The sequence below is a fragment of the Muntiacus reevesi genome, chromosome 10, assembly GCF_963930625.1.
Source record: "Muntiacus reevesi chromosome 10, mMunRee1.1, whole genome shotgun sequence".
Taxonomy (NCBI): Eukaryota; Metazoa; Chordata; class Mammalia; order Artiodactyla; family Cervidae; genus Muntiacus; species Muntiacus reevesi.
Window position 1 is genome coordinate 34,895,332 of NC_089258.1, and position 26,357 is coordinate 34,921,688.

At 45.0% G+C, this 26,357-nt stretch overlaps 1 protein-coding gene across 9 annotated transcripts in view; it reads right to left on the reverse strand.

Annotated features, from left to right (window-relative positions):
* Positions 1-26,357, reverse strand: part of TNC (tenascin C) — a 99,793-nt gene that overhangs the window by 20,021 nt on the left and 53,415 nt on the right. For 3 of the 9 annotated variants that reach the window (XM_065946479.1, XM_065946481.1, XM_065946480.1), the window contains 8 exons: positions 25,887-26,159; positions 25,024-25,296; positions 21,482-21,754; positions 18,914-19,186; positions 10,682-10,954; positions 8,870-9,142; positions 3,088-3,210; positions 1,861-2,004 (listed from right to left, as the gene is read on the reverse strand). In XM_065946479.1, coding sequence (XP_065802551.1) covers positions 1,861-2,004; positions 3,088-3,210; positions 8,870-9,142; positions 10,682-10,954; positions 18,914-19,186; positions 21,482-21,754; positions 25,024-25,296; positions 25,887-26,159 — 1,905 coding nt within the window. The remainder of the gene's footprint in view (positions 1-1,860; positions 2,005-3,087; positions 3,211-8,869; positions 9,143-10,681; positions 10,955-18,913; positions 19,187-21,481; positions 21,755-25,023; positions 25,297-25,886; positions 26,160-26,357) is intronic. The other 6 variants (XM_065946482.1, XM_065946483.1, XM_065946485.1 and 3 more) reach the window with 6 other exon arrangements.

Genomic DNA, 26,357 nt, shown 5'->3' on the forward strand with positions numbered 1-26,357 from the left:
TATTATAGGTGGAAAGGTGCTCTGTGGACTGCAAAGAGCTGAACCCATGACAAGGATTTACATTTATAGTTCATGTTGCTTTCTCCAGGGAAAGGACTTACAAAACAGGGCAGGTACAGAGTGAAGGCTGCCTGTGACATCTTTGGTTTTGAGTAATAGCTCTGGTTCAGTGGGCTATGGAGGACACGGGGGCAGGCTCCGGGGGCCGGTGGTCCTAGGCTGAACCTTGGATTCCCTGCTGTGGGTCTGTGTGCCTTTGGGACATTTTCCTTCTCCACACCTCACTCGGTTGTCACAGGGTGGCTGCTCTAAGGATGAACTAGACGATGTGTTGTGGAATGTGCTCGGGGCAGCACCCAATAACTGCAGTTGGTCTTAACGTGACTATTAAAGTTGTCTGGAGTCTTCAGAATGATTCCTAAATGACTTGTGCTGAGAAGGGATGGACAGTCACAGTTCTTGGCCTTTTGAACTGACCACTGCTGCCACCCAGCACCCCCTTCTTAGAAACCAACCTACATGTGACTGGTTTCCGATTTCGTGCACATTTATGACTCAGTTACACCGGGACCGCAGCCCTGGGACGATGGAGGGCAGCCATCGTCAGCTGACTTCACAGCTGAGGTGCCTGAGCCCCAGGAGACGAAACAGTTGGCCTGAGGGTCTTAGGAAGCGGCCGAGTAACTTGGGGGTACCCACCCCGTCCACCCGGAGGCCCTTCCTGTCTCATCTTACATGGACAGAATCTCCTTTAACAATGAGGACAATGGGGCCTCCAGAGGAAAAAGATCCAGACTTTCCAATCAGTTGCCATGGAGAAGCCACAAATGAAAGATTTCTAGGCGGGGGATGAGGATCTGTGTGGCAGGGTGGGCAGGACTCTGGGTTCAGACGGGAGGTTTTAATTGCATATTAGCAACTCTTTTAGGCTATTAGGATATTTTTTAAATTTCCTGTGAGGCCCATTCTTCAGATCCCTTAATGGATTAGGCTGGATAATTGCTCATATATCAAAGGATAAATTGTTTAGAGACATGGGAGCCTGAAGAGAAATTTTCCACTTCATTCTCCTTCAATGCAATTCATTATTTTTTCCCTCCTTACAATGTGCTGTACAAATCAGGTTTTAATAGGAAAATCATCCTTTATCGAAGAGGAACGCAGTTTGGAGGCAGACTGACCTAAGTTCAAGTTTGCTTCCAGCATTTACTAGTTATGTGGACTTGGCCAAGGCATGTAATTGCCCTGACCTCAGTTTTTTCCTCTGTAAAATGGGAAGGATGTTAGCTGTGAGAAGGATGTTAGCTATATTAGTTTACATGGGAATGGTTGAGTAACAGCCCTGAAATACTGTAGCTGCCAAATCGAGAGTTGTGACTTTATAGCTATCACCGTTCACGTGTCTGTGCGAAGCATCTGCTTGTGGCCCCTGCACTACTGAGGAAGGGAAGGAGGTGAATTCATGCGTACAATGACCCATATTTACAGATGCTTTACACACACAGTTTTCTAAGGTTCTTATAGCATCCTGCAAAGAAAGAAGAACTGCACCCATTTTACAGAGAGGGAAACTAGACCCTCAGGACATTAACTGATAGCTCTGTATTTAGAAGTGGAAGAACCTGGGATTCGCAGCAGGTCAGTATGACTCCCCAGCTTCTGCCCTTCCCCGCACAATTCCCTGGGACATGGCAGCCCAGGGAGGCTGAGGATGAAGCTCAGAAGAGGCTACAACTGCGTCAGCAATGAGCCCTCTGGTGCCCCCGAGCCAGCCCACTTTCCACTAGAATTTCCCAAACAAAAACATTTTTCTTCTGACTGCAGAATCATGAGCAATGATGCCGAAGGTGAGCAAGACACCTGTAGTGAGCGTCCCTGAGACAGGCTCGCTTTCCTCAAAGCCCTGCAGGGCGATGACGCTGACCAGGTACTCCGCTCCAGGTAACAGTCTCAGCAGCCTGGTCTGGGTCTTGGTCCCATCCACAGTCACCGCTGAGGGTGTACCTGGAATGCAGGAAAAGCAGGAGGGAGCGGTGAACCTCACTGGAACTTAAACACACCTGTCCCAAGAACGGCGTGTCTGGTTTGGCAGTGACACTATGCCTTTATCCAACACCATTTTCTTTATTTCTCATTTGCTCTTACCCTCTGGCATAAGAGAAGAGGTTTTATTCTTTGTATAATGTTTTTTTCCATCCATGCAGAGGCCAAAAACTAAGCCAGGGGAGGAAAAATTATGAGGTCACAATGTGCTAAAAATGGCAAGTTTCCATTCAGTAGAGAGCTGGCATGTTGTATAAATTTTATTTATCCATTTTGTCCCACAAAGGATACGGGAAGTTCACTATGTAATGTATATCTGATCTATTTAATCCATTGTTTTCGCTTAACTATATATAGAGTTATCTCTTACTAGCAGATATTCTACTATTGAAGAAGATGGTCATGGTCTAATTTGTATTCCTATATCTATTAAAAAGTCCAAAGTTTATATTTTTTGGAATTTGGGGGCTGATGAGGAGCTTGGGTATCAGTTGGCCAAACTCCCTACAGAGATGCTACAGCATGTCTCTGAAGAGACAATCATCTTTGTGTACACTTGTTTTCCTTATCCATATCTGTCTAAAGACATACCCAGAATGTCTTCAGATAGATTTGAATATGCTACCTCCCCCACCCCCATCCTGTGGTCTTGTGGTCTCTATTACGGCCCATGTGCCTGACCTAGAACTTTCAACTCTGTGAAGTCACAGCTTCCCATCCTTTGCTGAGAGAGACAGATTTGGGGACCAAGAGGCAAAGATCAGTTTTGCCAAGAAAAAAAGGTCAATGGCTTTAGAGTCTTCTGTCCTTGTGTGAAAACATTATTGGGGATCTATCGCTCATGGAATTGTAGGATTATGAGACTGGAAATGATCTTTATAACATGATCCCTCACAGTATAGTTTCATTCAAGGATCTCATAGCACTTTACAAATGAAATCTATTCAGATGGTCTCAAATATGAAGAAGGAGGACGGGATTGTCACAGTCACGGTTCCACCCAAACACTCCAGATCCCTTCCCTCTCCCCACCAAGTGCCCTACCTCCTGCAATTGGCACATAGGTAATCCGGAAGCTCTCCACCTGGGTAGTGGGTGCCATCCAGCTGACAGTGGCTGAGTTTTCGGTGATGTCTGAGAAAATGATTTCCTTCGGGGAGCCCATGGCTGTTGAGGAGAAAGCACAGGAGACAACCCAGAAACAGTTAACTCTCTTGCTCATCAGCGATTCTTCCTGAATTCCTTATCCATGAAAGCTCGGTTTACATCTGAGCCAAGCCTTTAGGATGGAGGATGTGGTGATCTGTGGTCAAGTTATGACTTGATGGAAACAATCGCTCTTTCATTCAGGTACAGGGCCCAGAGCTGCAGGGCTGCCGTTTGGTTTCATCCAAGAGGAATGTTAGCACCATGGCTGATGTCTAAAAAGTGAGGGTAAGTGGGTAGTTTCACAGTTTCAAATAACCCTCCTTTCATTTTTGATGTTTAGCATTTTTTCCCCCAAATCTTTGCCTTTTAATTCCTTTTATGATTAAAGAAAATTTGGTGTTAAATGATACCAAGTCTTGATGGGGTCTTCCCTGGTGGCTCAGATGTTAGACAATCTGCCTGCAATGTGAGAGACCCGGGTTTGATCCCTGGGTCTGGAATATCCCACGAAGAAGGGAATACTACCCACTCCAGTATTCTTGCCTGGAGAATTCCACAATCAGAGGAGCCTGGTGGGCTACAGTCCATGGCGTTACAAAGAGTTGGACGTGACTGAGTGACTCACACTTTCACTTTCAAGACTTGATAAGTACTCAGTTCTTTCAATTTATAAGGATTAACCCTCACTTAGAAACCACGGAGAAGAAGGTATGGTTGTAGCCAATTTATAGGAAACTAAACTGAGGCTCAGTTCTGCAATGAACATACTTGTGATGTGATCTAAGTCCCAGGACTGGGCGGCAGAGCTGGGAATAGCCCCGGGATTATGGAAATAATGTTTACGTGGAAACTGACCTCGACAAACTCATTCCCAGAACTGGATGGAGATTCGCAGCCAGAGGAGGGAGCTCAGAACCATCCCCAAGGCAAGGCCCCCTTGGACACTGGGTCTACCTGCGGGGAAAGCCGTGCCCTGGGGGACAGTTTCTGCTATGTAAATACCTCCCCCGCAAATCCAGTTTCCTTTGGCTTTTCTCTGTGTATTTTTTGGCTTAGCTTTTTGCTCTCTTCAGCTGACCATGCTTAACCGTACAATCCAGGAAACAATTTTCGGATCTCCAGGGAGCTCATTTCCTCATCTTTTTCCCTCTGCAGCCCACGTTGACCATTAAGTTCTGCAACCCACAGCCCACTTTGGGGAGCTTTTTTTTCCCCTCTCGGCTTCTGCTCTTTCCCCCTCCTCCGATGGCATTTTCCTATGATCTGCTAGCCACCCCCAGATTCTGTGGCTGCCTGGGGTTTTGCCTTCTCCTTGGAGAGCTCTGGTAGCTGCATGACTCTGGAGTGGGATGATCTTGATTGTCCAAACACCATGGAGAGGTTGGGCTACTAGGGGCAGCTCCCGTGACTTATAGGAGCCTCCTTTGTTCCATCTTTCCAGTGGGAAAAATGGTGCCCACTTTCAGGAATGTTTTGAGGATTAGCAGAGATGATGGATGTCAAACCCTAGCACAGAACTTGGCACACAGTGAGAATGCAGTAAATATGCTTGCTTTTTTTTTCTTTCTCATGTGACTTTTTTTTTTCCATGGGCCACTTGAATTTTGAGGTAGTCACCCAGGAAAGATCTAGATGAGGAAGAATGAGGGGAAAAAAAAAAAAACCCAGTGAGGTATATAAGCTCAGGCATGGGGGCTCTTCTGCTGCAAGCCTGGTCCACTCTGACCTTCACTCTGTGAAATTCATCAGGCCAGGTCCTGGCACATTTTAGAAAGTGCATCTTGCCACAGCTTCCCTATCTAGATCCCAGTTATCTCATCTGCAAGATGGCAAGATTATCTTCCCTGTCTTAGAAAACAAAACAAAACAAAAAACATGAGAATTAGTAACCTCATCTGTCATGCACTCCTGAGGGATGTACTTGACGAAAGTGACAGCAGGCAGATAGCCACGTGTCATCTGAAGAATGGCACAGTAGAGGTGGAATTCCAGGGTCAATGGTATTTTTAGACAACAGACCTTCCTAGGTGTGGAAGACAATTTGTCATTTTAGCATGTGTCCTGCTGCCGTAAATATGGCCCACAATTCTCCAGCACCAAATGGAAGAGATGGCCAATGGGGACCTGAAGGCTGAGCCTCATGGAATAACTAAATTATACCTATTGAAAAGCTAGGGAGATCCAGGAAAGGCAGTGCCTCTGACTGTCTTTCTAAGTAGACTCTTGGTTTTCAATAAAAGTTCCATTAGGGAAACACTGCAAATTGCTAGAAATTCTCGAGGAGGTTGAAGAGGACTTCTGTTTGTTCTTTGAATAAAATGTTGCTTCCTCAAATCTGGAGCAAATGTCTTTAATAATGTGACCATTCACACTCATTTAAAAACATTTTTCCTTCAACATATTTTTATAAATACTTAATATATGTGAATCCTGTGAGAAGCTAAGGAGATGGTTATTGTAGCCAGTATGATTTAAGAGCAAGGGCTTGGTGGGTACACTGACCTGGTTTTGAATTCCATCTGGCTTTACCAGATAACAACACCTTAGCCCCGTAGGTCTCTGTGAAACGGGGCTGAGTGTGGCACTCAGTTGGACTGTCTGTCACGTGGGTCAGTGAGGGAGTGTGTCCGTTGCAGTGCTATGGGTGGCATGAAGTGCAAGCTCTGTAATAGGTGGTTATCATCTTTACATTTAGTGAGAGTCAGAGCCAAAGGCACCAGGCACAGACAGCCTGGTTCCTGCAGAAGGAAGGATTGCTGAGCACGTGTCTCCGCAGACCCGCTGACCCAGGTCCCCAGACATGATGCTGCTGCAGCTCTGCGGTTTGTGGTTTCAAGTTTGCATCTGAACTAGAACTGAGTGGAGAGGCTGGGAGGCTGCCTGGCTGGAAAAGTGAGAGGGGGTGAGAGGGGGTACATTCTGGGGCTTGGAGGGGGGTTGCCTCCTTGGCTTCAGGGTGCAGAAGGGGTGTACGATTGGGGTGGTAATGGGGCAGGGTAAAAGAAACATTTGAGGGTCCTCGCTACCCCCAAGGTAGGCAGCAGGAACCTCCAGAAGAGAATGACAGAGTCATCTGACTCTGGTTTCGGATTTTGAAGTATTTTCTTTTCTCTTCTGGGAACCATCCAGATGGTACACAGAGGCGTGTTAGCATTTAACTTCCCAGAGACAAAAGAAGCTCCTCTGGGCTTCCCAAAGGGGGACCAAAGTCATTGTGAAGAAGTGGCTCAATCCATGAAGAGGAAGAGTAGCCACTGTAAATGCAGAGATTGACAGAGAAGGGAACAACCCATAACCTAAGGGTCTATCAGTAAGGGAATACTTAAATAAATAAGATAGTGGGAATATATCTGAGATCTACTAAAAGCAAGGAACACACACACACACACACACACCCCAATGTGTGAAAGATTGGGTATGTTAATCACTGTGCCAATAAAAAGGTGGAAAAAAAGAGAGAAGATAGACTTAGGTCTAATATTGTCTGCCTGTAAGCGTATTTCTACAGAGATTCAGAAGAAAGTAGTCATACTTACTGCTTCTAGTTAGAGCAACTTAGTAGTGGGGACAGCAGAATAAGACCTCATTGTATATCTTTTTTTTTTAACCTTTAAATTTTCAACCAAGTGGACCATTAAAAAATGTACATTAAAAATGTACATTAAGTCACCCAAACATAGTATCAGCTAATACTGTTACAGTGGGCAAGGAAAAATATTCAACATTCCTGATCTGAAGTGAATCTCTTGGCTGACCTTTGAGTTAGAGCCCATTGGCCAAGTGAGGGGACAGATGCTCAGAGGGGAAAGGAGACTTGCTCAGGAACAGGGATCAGACTCCAAGGGATCCGCCCAGAGGCTTTAGGCTTAACCACTTGGATACACTGCCTCCAACCACCTTCTCTGCTGCGGGGGCACTTGGGGCTGCCAGCCTGTGCTTAGGGAGTGAGAGGAGAGGCGGCGGCAGCTTTTATAAGGAGAAAGAGGAGCAGAAAGAAGGGTTTACAAGGAGAAAGAGTGAAAAAACAAGAGGGAAACTGAAGCTGATGAGGTGACCGAGATGTCTACTGTGCTCCAGAGTCACCTCTCCTGTCCAAGGACCAGAGCACACGTGTGTCCACGTACAGACACAGAGACAGATGCATCTCCTCAGCTGCGAAATGCAATGCCCCAGAGAAAGAAATCAAAGAAAGGGCGATCTTACAGAGCCTTTTCTTTTGTTCTTAAAAAAGGAGCTCATGATTATTTGTTCTCTTTTTTGCTTTAAAACTGCAGAGCCTCTGGGAAAAAAAAGATCAGCAAAACAAAATCAGCGATCAGAAGTAAACTTTGAAAAGCAGTGTTTATAAACCGGGGTCAAAACCAGCCTCTGCCTCTCATCTAAAGTTGTTTTGTGGGAAGCCACAGGGAGGAGGAGACGGGGACCCATGTCCCGGGAGATAGGGTATCTGTGTTAATAAGAAACAGGGTATTTCCTCTGGCTGAATTACTGCCTGGATCTCAGCATTTCCTCCATGTCTACAAATAGCAATTTTTATTTCTACAGGTGGCTTCTCAGAGCTCATTTGGTCCTGAAAGTTGGCTTCATAAGATACTCTGGACAAAGGAAAGGTATTGACTAGTGTTGTACTCTTTGCAAGTCAGAGTTGGCAAGTGTGTATAGTAATTGGTTATGTTATCTAGCCTGCCTCTATTTAATAGTAGTAAAATAGCTTGGTATTTAGGTTCTACCTCAAATCTGTCTGTGTGACCTTAGGCCAATCACTTCACCCTTCTGCGTCACAGATTCCTCATGCATAAACAGAAGGGTCTGGGATATATCATTCCTCAGGTCCCTTGTACTGCTGCTTCTGGTTTTATGATTGTTTCCTCTGGTTCCTCTGAAGCAGCTGTCTCTAGCAAATGCTCCATATCTGTACCTTCCTCGGTTTCCTGAAGGAATTCACCCTACCTTACCATTAAAGGTCTGTCCTTTTCTCTTTAAAAAATCATGTTAATCTTAGTATTATCATTTTAAACCATCTTGTTATGACCATCTTTCTTTATTCTTCTGGAAAGAACTCATATTGAATAGAATTTTCATTTCTGCCTCTAGTGCCTTTTAGAGTTGCTGTGAGGATAAAATAAAATGTGTGAGCCTGCCAAATCTGCTAACCGCTTCTTTTTTCCTTCTTGATCAAGATTCTGACTATTCACATGTAGGATTTTATAAGTATTCATCTTTAGAGGTGGAGGTACCACTTCTCCATTATACTCTGCATAGTTTGAACAAATGACCAAAGAACATGGAAGTATATCTCTGGATAAAACATGATAACAGGCAGAAAGAAGGGTCTTTGGACTTTGAAGAAAAAGCAGTGATTGTAATGATTATCTTAATGACAATAATGAAAATGTTACTGGCTCTCATTAGCTCAGCCCTTGCTATGTGCCAAGCCCTCACTATGGGCTTTCCATGAATCATCTCATTTAAACCTCACAACACTATTAGGTAAGTGGCATCATACTCTTTTTGCATAAACACTTAGCCGCAATCACAATAACAATCATCCAGTCTATAATCAAGAGTCATGATTCAAACACAAGCTTGTCTGCATGCAAATCTCTAATAATTTCCCAGCCCTGTGAAAGGAGGAACAGAGAACTCTTCTCTATTCTCTCCCATTTATATATGGTACCTGTTGTTGCTATGGCAGTGACTGGCTGGGATCGCCTTCCACTGCTTATTCCGTAGAGCTCAATTTCATATTCAGTGGCCTCTCTGAGACCTGTTATGTCCCTGGTTCGTTCAGGGGCAAGTAGGGTTATCTCCAGTGGCTCGGACTGCTTTTTGGTATCTCTGATTTTGAGAACAAAACTGTCGAAGACTCCTTCATCAGCTGTCCAGGACAGACGGAAACCGTCTGGGGTGGCATCTGAAACCAGAAGGTTGTCAACTTCCGGCTCGGCTTCTAGAAGGGAAGAGAATGGTGGAAGGAGGAGTGAGAAGATCATTCAGCAGCCGGTGCCATAGTCTCTCTGGTGGGGGTATTGATATGCAGTCATGTCCCGGCTCTCAGAGTTAGAAGTGTCCTGAGATACCGAAAATAAAATGATTCAACATGGACATGTCTAGTAGGTCGAGGAGAGGAGAAAGATGGAGTTGATATATTCAGTACAAGTCAAGTGGGTGCTTACATGTGTGAGTTTTGTCTAAAAGCAGTTCTATAAATCCACATCTGGACTTAGCAAAGACCCCTTCCCTGCATTATTAAACAAATTCAAAGCCAGTAACTTGTTTACATTTGTTCTCTGTCTGCCAGTGGCTGAATGCCCATGTCTGTGAGACCTTCTTCTTTTCTTTTTGCAAAGACAAATAAATCAGCATTAATGATCTGTAGAGCTGCCCATGATGATACAGCTGATTATATTTCCCTTGATATTGAGCATTTGGCTTTTAAAATGTTATAAATGTTATGCTCTTTTTCTTGGAGCTACAATACTGAAGGAGGCTCCTACTCTTGACTGGCTTGCTTTTTGTTAACCATTCAGTAAGTGTTCAGATGGTAGAACTAAGACTTGGAACCTCTTGTGCTACATAATTTAGATCCAAAGTTGCTATCTTGGATTGCCTTAACTAGACAAAACTCAATGTTGAGATAGATTTAGAGCTGAGTTTCCCAAAGTACACTTAGAGCAAACTATATCTATTTGATCATCATCCATTGTCAAATAAATGTGGGAAATATTTCCTGGGTAAGTCCCTCTTGGAGAGATGCATGCACTTTACAATGTTCTCTAAAGCCTTGTGGTCTAGGATCTTGTTAAACTTATGTTTAACTCAGTGTTTCCAAAATTTATTTGAACATGGAACTTCTTTATTAAGTAGGACCTCTGAATATGGAGTTAGTCCCTTCTAGAAAGACTTTGGGAAACACAGATTTTTGACTGTTAAAGTAGTTCATGCTATATTTCTCTAGGAATTATGAGTGTGCAGAAAATGATGGATTTAGTCTGTGTTGAGGAATCCCAATGATATTAGTGTTTACCAGTGTAAGTCCACAGTTGGTTTTCCAATGACAAGCCCACCTGGCCAGTTTGGCAAGACCACAGTTGAGGCCTTGAGATGACAAATACAGTAAATACGTTTTTGAAATATACTCCTTGGTATATTTCTTTTGAGAAGGCGGAAACGCAGCTGAGGACCAGCCGGATGAACACAGAGGAGGCTAACGTGGAGGAAACGCACAAGAGCTACAGACAAGACGTGGTCAAAGGATTCGGGACGCCTAGTGGAGACATTTCGACGTCTCTGGAGTGGGAGGAAAGGAGCACTCGTTAGAGACGTGAGACAGAGTGCTGGGGGGAGTGGGGGGGACACAGAGACTAGGCCACATCTGTGGATTAAGTAGGAAACATGGACAAGGGTGTTAAAACCACGGCGATCTCACAGAGGGATTACACGGAGGGAACCGGGAAGAGGAGAAAATGGCTCGCTTGAGCCAAAATACCTGTAATAATCTCAGCCCTCAAGGGCTTGGTTTGGTGCCCTGGGGTGAAGCCAGAGACCATGACCTCATAGCCAATGCCAGTTATAAGGCCTCTGAGCTCCAGCTTCCTCTGGGTTCCCGAAAGGGTGAACTCCTGGGGGTCCAGCAGCTTCCCAGAATCCACCACCGTGACTAGGAAGCTGTCAAAGGCATTCTCCGATGCCGTCCAGGAAACTGTGAACCCGTAGGGATTAATGTCGGAAATGGTTAGGTTTTCCAGAAGGGGCAGGGCCTCTGAAAGAAGGGAGGGGTGAAAAGAACTCAGGTTAGCGGCGCTGACTCTGCAGAGACAGCAAGTCTCCACGAACACTGATGAGACACACCGTCAATCAGCAAACGTGCTAGCGTGCTCAGAAAATGCATCTTTGGTAAGAGCCTATCAGATGCCGGATGATGCTGTCTTGTGTAGATCTCTCAACAAGCCTATGAGATGGGTGTTATTCCCATGATACGGGTAAGAAAACCGAGCTTCAAAAGAAGTTGACGGACTTGGCTGAAGTCGCAGGGCTAGTATGTGACAGAGCAAGGTTCTAGCTGGGTCTGACTCCAAAGGCCGTGGATTTTCCCCAATAAAACTGAATATCTTGTAATGGGCTTGGCTTGGACTCCTTTGTCTATTTCCCACTAACTTGTGGTCTTGAAGAAAATCAGCTTATTTATTTATTTTTAAAACACACTCCCTTTTCAGTGTATTTTATATGTTTCTATTCCACTTCTAGATCTTATTTAGAATTAAGTTGGCCAGGTCAGTTGGTGATGTATATCCTCACCAGCTGAGATAAAGGGATGAGGTAATAATTTTTTGTGTGTCCAAATTTAACCAATTATGATTATGGCCTAGTAAGGAATACTAAGATTTGCTAATTCTTTCACTATTTATTTTCCTGGATAAAGGTAGGATTTTCAGTAAATTCTGTCATTATGCATTCATTCATTCACCAAACATCTGTGTCTCAGGTACTCTTATTCCATAGTTGCCAAGGGGTCTTTTTACACATTGAGATTCCCTGCAGGAGTGAGCTTGTATCAACTGGACTTCTGTTAATAATTCTCAACTGACAAGGCTTCATGTCTGTTATCCTATTGAACCCTCATAAGGACACTGTAAGTAGATATTACTGTCCTCTCTTCTCACCCATGACAACAAAGGAAGCAGAAGGTCAGGGGTTTCTCCATGACTCAGTAGTAAAGGCACTTCCTAGGTGGTGCAGTGGTAAAGAGCCTGCCTGCCAATGCAGGAGGCGTAAAAGACATGAGCTCAACCCCTGGGTCAGGAAGATTCCCCTGGAGGAGGGCATGGCAACCCACTCCAGTATTCCTGCCTGGAGAATCCCATGGACAGAGAAGCCTGGAGGGGAATGGTCCATAGGGTCACAAAGAGCTGGACACGACTAAACCACTAAGTGAGTGACATGTCCACTGAGTGGCTGAGCTGAGATCTAGCCTGGGTCATCTGACTCCAGGTTCAATGTTCTTTCCACACCCTAAGCCAGAGTCTAACTGGTCAACTCCATCGGTGCTGGCAAGACCTGAGGCATAAGCGCGAGCACTGGGGAAGGTCCAGGGCCTTCCCTCCAGTGAAACAAAAGCAGCAAGAGTGTATGTGTTTATTTTTATCAGAGCGGGCGTGGGGGTGGGAATTCCATGGCCAAGGCTGCTTTAGCCACATCTAGTTTAGAGCCTGCTATCTCACTGAAGCTAAATGCAAGCATTCAAAGAGATAAACGACCTTACACTAGTGCCCAGAGTCTAATACATGGACTGTAAAGGAAAACGTTTTAAAAAGACATGATTGGTGACTGAATGAACAAGTGAATGAATGCCCTCACCCCCTAAGCAGAGATTTAAATTTTGTCACAGCTTGGATTTCCTGCACTTATTTTGAACTGCGTGGTGTTTGTCTTGAGGCTTTAAAAAAAAAAAAAAATGAAGATCTCCTCTAAATCATAACTCTATCAAAGGCACAGATGAAATCACATATGCTGTGCTGACAGACTCCTTTGTCTGCAAGACAAGGGTCTCAAGTTCTGCTGCAGAACTTTGTTTAGATATGTGGCGCCTTTCTCTGATAACTGGCCTCCGCAAACTTCCAGGCCATCAAAGCAGAGAATTCCAGAGAACAGGAGGGCGTTCAGGCTAATTAGTCCATCAAGGGCTGGCTATTTATAGTCCCTCTTCTTCAGGTTTTTTTTTTTTAATCTCTTTTAAAAATATGCTTCTTTTAAACTGCAGAGTCTTTTCACATCCAGGATTAGCTGAGACAATGCTGTAACTGGATCCAGGATTCCCTAAACCAGCTCTCCCAACCCCTCTTTCTTCTCTCTGTGGGAGACCCTGCAAGAAGCTGCAAGTAAGGGCCTGAGGATCTGCTTCCAGCCATGCTTTTCCTCCTGGGCAGTGAAGTTCTCCGTCATCTGTCTGTTCTTCACCCTGCCCCACTAAGGAATGATCATATTCTGCATTTGAAGACAGGACAATTGAATTCACATTAGACAACTGTACAGAAAACATTACCTCTCTTTGATCTGACAGTAAAAAAAATGTAGTGTTCTCTTAAAAAATAATAGGATAGTCATGACTACCAGATCTATTGTTTCTATCTAGGCTGTTGCTTTTATTTATTTATTTTTATTGTTGTCGTTGCTTATCTTTAAGAACCCTACTTTTCTCATACTGTTGGGAGACAGAGGAAAAGACTCAGCATCTGTGAAGTTCTTCCTGGATGCTAGGCAGTTACATTTCACCATACTCATTAAATCCTGAAACTGCCAGAGGTGCCTGTTAGTATTTTGTTTTCATACGTATGAGAGTGGGGTTTTGGAGAAGTTAAGAGCTGGTCAAGGTTATGTAGTTAAAAAGATGTGGGAGAGAATTAGAAACCACATAGGCCTGATCTCAAGATCCTCACTCTTCTAGGAAACCTGTGCTGCTTCCAATTAAATACTTAGCTGATCTTTTTGATATATCTTATTTATGTCAATAAATAGCAATTTAGACCTCAAGAGACACCTGGTTTCATGTGAAAATCAGCCAGCAAAGTTGGTCTCCTGAAAATGATCATTAGTGGAAAGCAAGAGACTTCTAAATATTTTCTGAGGCTTTGCAGGTTGGAGATCTGGTAAACTGATACCACATTCAGCCTTTGCCATCGATTTAGGATAATTTCAGGAAAGGGAATAGAAAACCAATTCTTTATGTAATTCAAAGGGAAGAAGTCGAGTTCAATAAATAGATCGGGTTTAATTAAAATCGGGATTTATCTGCTCTAAGGCTGAACCTTCCTTAATCTGTTGTAGATGTCAATTTTAAAAAGTAACCCCTTTATGGGAGAAAAAGTAAATCATTTTATTTCTGGGGCAGTTAGTTTATGGGCGGCTTTACTTAGCATGATTTATGGACAAAATTCCTGCCTTGGGCCATTACCAACTCAAAACTCACTCTCCAGCCAGAATCTCCAAACTGTGAATCAGACAGCCTGTAAAACTGGGCACAGAATTCCTCGGCAGCTGTATACGACTGTTGAGTCTACCGTCTTCTTTTCCTAAGAGTGGCTGTGAAGGCAATAGCACTGGCTCTCTTTCCATGTAGAAGTTCACATATGGAATGACGACTATACTGGGGGTTGAATTTCCCTTTAGAACGCCCATCCTCTTTCCTCCCTTCCCCAGTTTAGAATTCCGAGCAGAACCAGAGCCTCTGAAAGAGTGCCTGTCACGACAAAGGCCGTGAGGGGCCTGGTGGAGCCCCCCGCCCAGGGGCCCCGGCCACACTAGCGTCATAGCCAGTGTTGTCCACCAGGCCCGTGACGTGAGCGTGCTGGGCGTCTCCTGAGACCGGGAGCTGCTGGGGCGTGTGCAGCGAGTGAGAATCGCTGACACTGATAGCAATCTTTGCAAAAGGCCCCGCTTGAGTGGCCCATGACTCGTTGAAGCTGTCAGGGGTGATATTGCTAAGGACTAGCGTGCCCAGCTGTGGCTCTGGCTCTAGGGGAAAGGAACAGCGGCAGAGAGAAAGAGAGACACCGTTATTAGAGGGAGCAGATGGTTTCTCCCGCGTGTAGCCAGGGAGCATGAAAGTGTCAACCCCTCCAAATATTTGCTGAAAGGTAGTGTATCAGGCTGTGTCCACACCTGCATCGGTTATAATGCTAGGAAATATACCACTTTCTCTGCAGGTGTGGATTTGCACTTTTTTTTTTTAAACTAGAGACGTGACCATTTGCTGGTCATGCATAAAGAAAAGCAAAGAAGCCCTGATAGCAGTAGATAGAATTATTGTAAAGATGTATTAAGAGTACATTTTCTAAGGCTTGTGATGGGACACTACCTCTGTGAGATGTTCCAAGACAAGATAGCTTCACATTATATTGAATAATATATCTCACCCTAGAGATTCGTGAAGCGTACTAGCATTTTAAAGGAATGCTGGTTCTGTAAAGAAACCTACTTAATTTCATTTAGCCCAGCATTTCACAGGGCTTCCCTGGTGACTCAGATGGTAAAGAATCCACCTGCAATGCAGGAGACCTGAGTTTGATCCCTGGGTTGGGAAGATCCCCTGGAGGATGGCATGGCAGTCCACTCCAGTATTTTTGCCTGGAGAATCCTCATGGACAGAGCTTGGCGGGCCACAGTCTCTGGGGTCGCAAAGAGTTGGCTACAACTGAGCGACTAAGCATAGCACTTCATGGACTTATTGATGAATGGATGCCCTAACTGAGGAATGGTCTCTGAACATCTCAAGTTGCTGGTGTGCCACGGAACATGCCTTAGAAAATGCTATTTTGGAATTTCCTGATTTAGTCTTTGATCTGTTTGGATTGTAGAAAGTAAAGGTTAATATCCACACAAGAGAAATCCTTTGTAGTACTCAGAAACCCAAATGCATGCACCATGTAGAAAATCTACATCTTACTGTGAATACTATAAAGGTGAAGCTGTCCTCCACTCAAAAATCCCTGGTATATGTAAAAGTTAAAGGAAAACTTGAAGTTAGACTTTGCATTTTCTGATATGAAATTCACTTATTGGATAATTTGGAAAGATGGATGGTTCCACTGAGGTTAAGTTTCTCCTGTCGCTTAAAATCTAGATGATCTGTGATGAGAGCAACTCATTTTTAATGTAGGGGGACTATACTACTAGTTTCAACTGAGACATATGTGGTCTGGCCACCTAAATGCACATTTATTAAATAATACTAACATTAAAATAAGTTTAACCCAGATGTATTTTAGAGAGAAGTGACAGTCCAGGATAACTGAGATACTAGGATTAGGATTTAGTGTTGGGAAGAGGCAAACTCTTTCTTCCAAGGACTCAGATGTTATTTTGCTGCAGCTCCAGGATTTGGAGGAAAGAAGGGGCTCATTTGGATAAACTTTAAAAGGACAACTGCATAACATAACTCAAAGCCACGTAAGTGGACAACTGCAGAGCATAACTCGAAGCCATGAAGTCTGTAAGGACAAATGGATCTGGCTCAGAGGCAGAGTGTAGCCAGAAGTAATGTCATGGGATTTCCTACTTAGCAATTAGTTTGAGAAGTTAATGATGCCATAGCTTTCAGCTACAGCATTGGCAAATTACCTCAACCACAGAAAAACTGAAATCCTCCAATGGGTCTCTGTCTGCTTTTTCCTTATATGTTTCTGTGGAAGGAATCTCCTGAATTAAGGATGAATGTTAGGACTCTTTCTATGCTACCAGATGGAAACTGACAGTGCCAACACATTAACAATCATGCAGAATAAGACCTGGGTTTTTTTCAAGGTCAGCTGAACCTTTAACTGTCTCCCAAAGGATGCAACCAAGTTGAAAAGTGAGATGCAAAAAGAAAATCAGAGAATGGTAGTGAGGGTCCAGTCAGTGTTCCATGCAAGCTAGGGATGTTTTTCTATTACCACTTCTAACCCTTTGAAACAACTTCTTGGCATGCTATCCCCTTCTGGGAAAAACAAACATTTCTAAAAACCTCATACTCTGAATGTTTACCACATGCATCAAGATTTGGATAAGATGACAGATGAAAGGAAGACTCTGACACTCTGTTATAGATATCAGTGGACAACAAAACATGCTTGACAGAGTCAGTGTCAAAAAAGAGCAGTCTCTAGGGAACACAAGCAAATAAAAGTTCTCAAGAATAAGATGAGACCACTGGGTCCTCTCATGTGAGTCTTGGGGTGTGCGTTGGGGTGTTTTTCTCTGCATGCTAGTAACACCACTTTTAAAAGCTTGGTGGAGAGAAAGATAATGTGGATCTTTGTGACCGAGGAATCAACAATGGCATGCACACACTTCTTTAAGTAAGACATGGGAAAACTGATTAGAAAGACCACAAGCAGATGATCATGTTCAAGACCAGATGAAAGGATGGTTTAGAAATTCAACCAAAGCACGCCAGGTTAACTCTATACAGACAAACAGAGCAATGCCAGATGTGAGCAGATATTTAGGAAAAAGAGGTTGACACCAAAGTTCCTTAATTTGGGGTGAGAGATTTTCTTTTAAAGCTCTAGTTGGGGTGGTTCTCTCAAATTTGAGAAGAATCTGGAGGAGCAGAAGGGTGAAAAATGGGTCAAAGGTGATTTTGGGGGGAATCCTCTTCAGAGGAAGTTCACCGGACAGTGAAGAACCCATCATGGGAAATACCTGTGATTGCTTGGACCATCAGGGTCAAGCATACTGCCTGCCAATCAGCCCGTGGAGGTGGGCAGTGTAATCAGAAGAAGCTTTGAGGTTGGTGATGACAAAGCTGCGAGATGCCGCAGGCAGAGAATGGACCACCGTCTCCTGGAGGGGGTCAGAATTCCTAACTTATACAAGGGAGCTATCAAAGGCAGACTCCTGAGCTTTCCATGAGATGGCCACACTGCCCGAAGTCACATTTGAGACAGTGAGGTGGCTAAGGAGAGGCTCAGCTACTGAAGTGAGAAGAAAAAAAGAAAATACGAACAGCGTGTCAATGTAAAACACTATTAAATCAAAATCAAAACATGTAAGACTAAATCCTAAAGTTTTAACCTTTACCCTCTGATAAAGGAACTTGCCTTTTTTTGAAAACCAACTTGAGCCATGAGAAAGAAGTACATGTGTTTGACTGATTTCCGTAGGTTTTGATGAACTTTCATCTGGTTGGGATGAGAATGAGGTACTGCTGGCTAGCTCACTGTTCTTCCTGCAGTCCATGCTGATAACAATTTGTAGTCTTCATGTAGAATGAGGACAGATCTTCCCTCAGCCTTGGGCAACTTAAAATGAGGGAGTTTGGATTCTGCAATGTTAATCCTTTTCTTGAATTCTCCTAGAATATGGGACCCATTTTTGTGAGAAGAAGAGAATCTCCTGTTTACTCCACAAAGGACTTTTAATTTCGGTTTGTGATGTCTAATTTTATCTGTCAGGAGAAGGCATTGTCAAAAAATGTGCTAAGAATGCTATTTTGAAAAGGGCAAGGCTCTCCTTTTTGAATTCACATAGAATTATCTTTTGCTGCATTCCAGAGAGCATCTCTGATAGTGTGTATGTCATAGATAACACAGATTTACGGAGGGCAGTTCACTCTTTGGTTAACCAAGTTCCTTATATAAACACGTCTACTCTGTTTCTGCCATCTACCATTCACTGTTCTGGGAGCAAGCCAGCATGTTCTGGTCTTTTCTCCTAGAGGTGGCCTTGAATTGGGGTGGTCTGAATAGTGTGACTTCCTCCTACACTCATCTGATGAATAACCTTTGCTGACTGTCATCACTTTCCCAATTCAAGGTCGTTAAATCAATGGAATGTTGGGGTTTGGGGAAGTCAAAGGCACTGGAATGACAAAAACCATCATATAACACACAATATAATTTTTAAGACCTCTTTGACCAATACAGACATCTTCCCAAGTCCAGAACAGCTCTCATCAGAGTTTTTTTTAGTTACTGAGGAAGAGAATTCTTTTTTCCAGATTCAGCTTGGCGATCTGGACCACACTATATATCATGCTGTAAATGTCCTGGTCAGTGATAAATTAGGAAAGTCACCATGTGGACGGCTGCTGGGAGAGAGGTATGGTTACCAGTGCTCCAGCCTAGTGTCAGGGGACAGTTACCGCCCCGTGACCTGGGCTTCTGGGGAGGGAAGGAGTGGCTTCATCCTGCAAAAAAGACTCTGGAGAGAGGCTGTTAGAAATAGGTGAATGCGCGTGTACCTGTGGTGGCCGTGGCACTGATGGTTTTGGTCTGCATGCTGGGAGCGAGTCCAGAGAGGTAGACAATAAAATCATTACTAGGGCGGAGCCCTGAGATGTGGGCTGTTCGTTCAGCACCAGAGACATTATATTCCATGGTCTCCAGGAACCTATTGGAATCAATAATTTCAACGGTAAAGGTCTCGAAGGCACCATCAGTAGCGGTCCAGGAGAGATTGAAACTCTCAGAAGTGATGTCGGAAACACTTAAGTTTCCAAGTTCAGGTTCTCCGGCTGAAAAAGGAGGGGTAGGAGAGAAGACACAAATAAATCCGAATTAATCACGGGGCTTGGGTTTTAAGCCTGTAGTTGTTAATAGCTGAGTAGAAAGATCTGACAGTTCAGGGTCAGGGCAAAACGAAGCAATGTTACCAATCAGTGCCAATAGGAGAGAAAAGGGGGATTTGTTAAAAGGGAAAGTATAAAAAGGAAGGTACAGTAAGGAGATTTGCCTGCTCTGGAGCTGCCACACCTGATCAAGGCCTGCCTGAGATCTGGCCTGAGTGAGGAGACAGGCTCAGTGTTGACGACAGGAACCACTCTGCCGAAGCCCTGGTGCTTTTGGGAGCCACACCTCAGGGATGCTGGCCGTGGGTCAAAAGATACGAGCGCTGGCAGCTTTCAGTCTCTTAAATTGCACTCAGGAGACCATGTGTATGTACTTGGTTCCTGCCAACAGGCAGATATTCTCTGCTTTGAGGGAGTTCCCATCTCTTCAGATGATGACTAAATAATTCTGATGCCATTCCCCTCCCAAGGTGGTACCTTGAGGCTTCTGATTTTGTGACGTAAAGGGAATTGGCAATTTGTCAGTGTGATTCTTGGTGTTTTCATCGTGCTTCTGACAAGGGCCAGCTGTTCTCAGATTCTGCTAAAATAGCTTCTTCTTTCTTAACTGCTTCTCCCGAGGGCCAAGAAGGCTCGTGTCGCCTTGCCAACCAAGAGAACTGAGCCAGGACAAGGCCATCAGGCAGCCCTGTTCGGCCAAGAAGTAACATTTTGTCTTAGTGCTTTTCTGAGCAACAGGGATAAAACATGCAGAGGGCAGGCAGGAGCAGCGTTTGAAAAGCTCGTATTGTCTCTCTAGCAGGGCAGGAGAAAGCTTTCCCTTCCCAAGAGATCTGGTGAAATGCAGACCAGATGGAATTACGGCTCTTCCTCCCCACAGACCGACTCATCAGAAGCAAGCATGTTGGTATCATTATAAAGCAAAAAAAAAAAAACAAACATAAAAATACTAAGAACACCCAAACCACAAGATCTACAGGAAAGATGAAAAGTGGTGGGTGATTTCTCTGCCTTCCTAGAGGGAACGGTTTATGGACATTAGATAAAAGGGCCCCAGGTCCATCCAGGGCAGCCTCCGCTGCAATTTTTAGGTATTTCAGGGTCAGCATTCATACATCAGTTGCCTGTGCTGTATGTTTATATCAGCGAGCATTACTGAAATGGTGGGGGCTGAAAAGGAGAGCTATGCTTTTAGTAGAATCTACTAGGACATAAAAGTTCACACAAAATTTAAGTTGCAATCATTATTGGAAAATGGGAAAGGCATATTCAAAACCAAACCAAACAGCCTCTGCTCAACTTCAGACCAATGGAGGCCCAGGGAAGATGGGCCATGGAAACCAGGCCAGGGAGGGCTGTGCTCTTGAGCAAGGTCCAGGGAAACACTGAATGCTCTGTCATTGGATCAGACTGATGAGTAAACCAAAGCACACCCTCCTGGGTCTGGGCTGAGAGTGTGCCATCCAAAGGCCAATAGTCCAGGGAGCAACTCTTGATTAAAAGAACAAAAAGGGCATCAGATCTTTGACATTCATAGCCTGGGACATTCTTCGCTTCAAATGCTGCTGTGTGTACTTCTGCTAATGAATGGCTTTCTCTTTGGTACAGTCTCCAGTCATAATTGTGTGATCTTTTTTTTTTTTTTTCTTTTCTGGTCTAGCTATTTGCTAATTCGATGTTGTAACAATGACTCAGTATCTGAGAGAACTGCCCGGAGGAGGGTAATTCAGTTCTCTTATTATACTCAGTTCATTTTAGAGAAACATTTAAATTAAAACATTTCTTTTTAAATGCAAGAACCACGGTGCCCATATCCTTGAGGGATTTGGGACAGTAAAGCACCATTTCCAACTTCCAACAAAAAGAGTACAGTAAATAACATGTGCTCCATCAGAGCTCTCACGTGGGAAGGTTGGCTTTTGGTTACATCCAACCACAAGGGAAGCGAATGGAGACCATCAAGCTGGATCATGAAATGGAAAGCTGTCATTCAAAAGAGATGCAGTTACAGGACTTGACAGGTAAGGTCTGGGAGAGGTTAGAGGTCAGAAAAGGCCACATCTGCACGTACATTCCTGAGATGTCAAAGGCATCTGGACCAAGGCACAGCCCACGGGCAGGTCTCTGAGCATGCAAGGTCAGCAGCTAATGGGCACATGGAAAGGATTTAGGTGTGGATGCAAGCTGACTCCTCGCACGATCTCTTGGAGAGAAATCACCCTGGGCAGGGAGAACAGGTACCTGTGGAGGCCTCAGCAGAGAGCACTGGGGTCCTATAGCCCCGGATCACCCCGTAGATGGTGACTCTGTAAGGGGTGGCGGCCTTCAGGCCCGGGACGTCCACCGCCCGCAGGCTGCCGGGCACCGTGAGGTTCCGAGCCGCCTCCACCCTATTGGCCTCCTGCACCTGAACGACAAAGTGCTCAAAGGCCTGGTCCGCCGCGGTCCAGTTGAGTCTGAGGCCATCCCAGCCAGCCTCGGTCACGACTAAGTCTCCCAGCTGGGGGAGCTCCGCTGAAGAAGGACAGAGAGGAATTTGTCAGTCCTGCCAACCAAACATGAGGAAGGAACATCCCACAGCCCAGCTCGAGGGAAGACAGAAAGGGGCCAAAGGTTTTCTTGTGTTTGTGTGTGTGTGGGCATTCCTGACCTCAGGAGATTTTCAGTTTGAACTGCGGTAACTGGCCACAGCTTTCTTAGGGAGATGAAGATGGTCAGAGAGGGGATCACCTGTGTTGTTTATCCTTGACTTGGTGATGCCAATATTTCCCAGAATATTTTCAATCATTGACAACCCACTGGGAGGTCTCTGAGGATCATGCATGACTAGCACCTTAAAGGTCATGGAAAAGGTGGCATTGTGGGAAAGGGTAACGGAAGTAGGAATTGGTTAAAAGTACAGGGTGGCTCAGATGGTACAGAATTCGCTTGCAATGCAGGAGACCTGGGCTCCATCCTGGAAGAGGAAGAGACCCCCTGGAAGAGGAGATGGCAACCTACTCCAGTATTCTTGCCTGGAGAACCCCATGGACAGAGGAGCCTGGAAGGCTATAGTCCATGGGGTTGCGAAGAGTCAGACACGACTGAGCAACTAACACCCCCCACACACGGGCTTTGGAGGCAAATGGGCCTTGCTTAGAATTCCAACACTCGTGTTTGCTAGCTGCATAATCTGGGTCATGTCACCTAACTCAACTCTGAGCCTTGCTCTCCTCATCTTTAATTGGAGCTGACAGCACACATCATTTCATTGGAATGTGTGGTGACTAAGTGATGATATTGATAAACCTCTAAGATGATACCTGACAAGCACCTGACATCATACTTGACATTTAGTGAGGGCTGGATAAGTGGTGGCCCAACAGATAAACGTTTGTTCCTTGGTGTCCTTGGCGGACTGGTTCTAGGACCTCCACAGATAACAAACTGAGGATGCAGACTAAATGATGCGGTATTTGCATATCCCCTACGGGCATCCTCCTGTTTACTTTAAAAGTCATCTCTAGATTACTTATAATACCTAATGCAATGTAAATGCTATGTGTGTGGTTACCAGCACACGGCAAATTCAAGCTTTGCTTTTTGAAGCTTTCTGGAATTCTTGTCCCTAATATTTTTGATACTGGTTAGTTGAATTCGAGAATGTGGAACCCACGGATACAGAGATGTTTTGATGTTTCTCCTTGGAACTTCTTGGTCACGAGGGAGAGAATTCCCCGCTTCGTCTCATTACAGAACTCTGGAGAGATCCTCTCTTTGCTGCCCACAGGCTAGCTGACTGGGCGCACAAATCATGTGCTAAATCAGGTTTGGACAAGTCTGATGTCTTATCTCCAGACTTTTCTCATCTGTCAGGGATCAAAGTTTCTGTACTGGGTTCTTGGCTTGGCACGTTCCCTCCCGGCTTCTCCTGACAGCACTTTGTGTCTGAATGAAGAATGTTTGCTTCACAAAGCAAGGCCCTGTGTGTGAAATGAGTGTCTACTCTTAATTAAAAGTGATTATGTTTTGCTCTGCAGATGGTGCAGAGCACTATTCATCTTTCTACACTTTCTACCACTATTCATCTTTCTACAATGTAGGACAGGGAGGTCTGGCGAGCTGCAGTTCATGGGGTCACAAAGAGTCGGACACAACTGAGCGATGAATTGAACAATTTAGGAAGGAAATTTAATGTAGTCATTACTGATTTAGAAAGTTTGGGTTCCAGATAAGGAAAAACTCACTGCTGCTCAGGGTTAAAGTGATCTCCCAGCTCCCCCCCCCCCGCCCCCGCTTTTTTTTTTCTTTTGATGTTGAAGTGACCATGGATTCAAAGTCAGAAAAGAAAATATTTGCAAGATTTCAGTCAGAAAAAGTATGAGGTACTGGTTCTCAGGTATTCTAGGATTCGGAGCTCATGGGGAATCCGGGCAAACCGGACCTTTTGGAGGGGCTGCATTTAGACTGTAGAACTGGTCCTTTTATGGAAGAACTGGGTTGGAGACATGGGTGCAGATGGCCCTCTCCTCCTTCCCAGCTCACCGAGAATAGCTGTTCATTTACTTGTCATATAGTGGGTCTACCTGTAAGACTGCCCATGCAAAAGGACTTCTACTGCTAAAAGTACAAGGTTTATAAACTGCAGACGTAGATCACTGCACCCTGCTCTGAGATCCCATGTGTTCCAAAGGCCCGTTTTGCGCCTGTTTGGTTTGATAACATTTCAGGAAACACAGGCCATTGCTAATCTGGTCAGTTAAGGTGTAGTGTCTTATAACTTTTCTTATATAGTTTCTAGCAAGGACCAGTTTTCTTCAGTATATCTCAGCAAGAAAGACAATTCATTTGATTAGGTTATTTGGGTGGGATTAAAACACAGGACGTGTAGAGAAGGGCATGGGCTTAGAGCCCAGCATAAAAACACTCCAGGCCAGAATACTGGAGAGGGTAGCCTTTCCCTTCTCCAGGGGATCTTCCCCACCTAGGAATCAAACCCAGGTATCCCTCATTGCAGGCAGATTCTTTACCAGCTGAGCCACAAGGGAAGCCCATAAAAACCCTAATCCCCCAAATCAGACCCATTTCTCCATGATCCTTTTAGAGCTGTTTCTAGCAACCTCATGACCAACAGTTTTCTGTAACAGATGGAGTTGCATATTTTCAGGGGACAAATTGAGATGAATTGTTTTTCCTCTCCAAATTGAATCTAAAACATTGAAGTCCAACATGACTGTCCTTTCTAGCCCTGCTTCAAGGATCTGCTAAGGAGAGACAGACAGACTTGGCTAACTTCAGCAGATGATGATAGATCATTTCAGAGGTTATTCTGCAGCAGTCTGACTACCAGATGGATGGCCATCAGTGACTCTGAGGCCACTAATGCTAAGATTTCTCTAGAAACTTCTGACCTTATTCTGTGTCACAGCCCTGCTGCGTATGTTAATTATACTATGATATGTTGCTGTTGGATAAATTTAGCTATTTGCCATTCAAAATTTACTACAGAATGGGTGCCTTGCGAAGTACTTTCATTCATTACCTCATTTACTGCTCATGACAGTGTTCTGAGGTCAGAGTATTATCTCTGATTCAAAGGTGAGAAAAGAAGGCTCAGAGGTATAAAATGAGATACCCAAGAATATGCAGCCAGTAAGGTGGAATTCCAACTCAGACCCTCTGGAGTTAGAGCGTGTGTTCATGCTGGCTGCCAAGAGCTTTGAGAGTAGTCCCTGACTCACTGGGAATTTTCTCTATTCCAATGACAGGCTGGGGTCCCTGGTGTGGGGAAGAGGGTTGTGTACCTGTGATGACCTCCACAGCAAGGGGTTGAGTGCTGCGGTCCCTGACCTTGCCGAGCAGGGTGATTGTGTAAGAGGTACCAGCCTTGAGGCCTGGAATCTCCACGGCGTGCTGGCTGCCAGGAACCGTGAGACTGTGAACTTCTCGGGGCTGGTCAGTCTCCCGGATCTTAACGACAAACTGCTCATAGATCCCATCGGGGCTGGTCCAGTGCAGTCGGAGGGCATCCCAGCTAACCTCGGTCATTGTGAGGTTCCCCAGACCCGGAGCCTCCTCTGCACAAGGAGACAGGGTTGCCGAGTTACTAAAGAAAGGCAATGGCATTCTGGGGTTCAGTTGAGATGGCAGGGAGGCTGAGGTGGGGAGTTGTCTGGCTGGTGTTGATCACGGATGTGTGATTCACAGCAGGCGTCGAGCATACGCTAGCTGTTGGCACTGAAGCCAGGGCCTTTCTAGCCAGCCTTTTTTGTCTTTCATAGACAGTTCTCAGAATTGTTCACAACTTCCATTCTTGACATAGAGATGGGGCTTCAGGGAGTCCTTTGGGGCGTTCTTAAAATGAGCTCAGATCAATTTTTTCTTCCCCCCACTCGCCAAGTGTGCTTTCCAACTTCTGAGATAACATGGCTGAAACTTGCTTTGAAAGAAAAGTCACCTCTTAATTTATGCAAGAGAAGAGAACATGGAGCTTTCCACGGAATTGGCTCCCAGGCTAGGACTAGGACCTGGCCAGACAAGGGACAGGACCTCTGGGAGAATCACGGCACTGCCCCCTGGAGTAGGAGCGGAGCCCAGTTCAGAGGAGGGAAGAGCGTGGATCCCTCCTAAGCGGGAGGAAGCAAGTTAGTGAAGCAGTCTAGAGTACCTGTTAAGACTTCAACAGAGACAGGGGCTGTGCTGAAGTCCCGAGTGACCCCGCGGATGGTGATGCTATAGGGAGTGGCTGCCTTGAGCCCAGGCAGGTCCACGGACCTCAGCCCTCCAGGAACAGTGAGGTTCTGGGCTGCCTCCTCTGTGCCAGGCTCCTGCACCTGAATGAGAAACTGCTCGTAGACTCCTTCCGGAGCCGTCCAGTTGAGTCTGAGGGCCTCCCAGCCCACCTCGGACACCGTGACCTCTCCCAAGTGGGGAGTGTCTCCTGGAGAAGGACAAAGAACTCGTTTAATGATCAAATTGCTGATCCAGGGACTCTGTAACGGAAGAGCAGGCCTGACATGACTTTTTTAAAGGAATGTGACTTTCTTTAGAGAGCCGTGCATCACGTAGCTTCCTAAATTTGAGAAATACAGTTGATGGGGTGAGGTGTAGGAAAACATTCGTGATCTTATTTTACTAA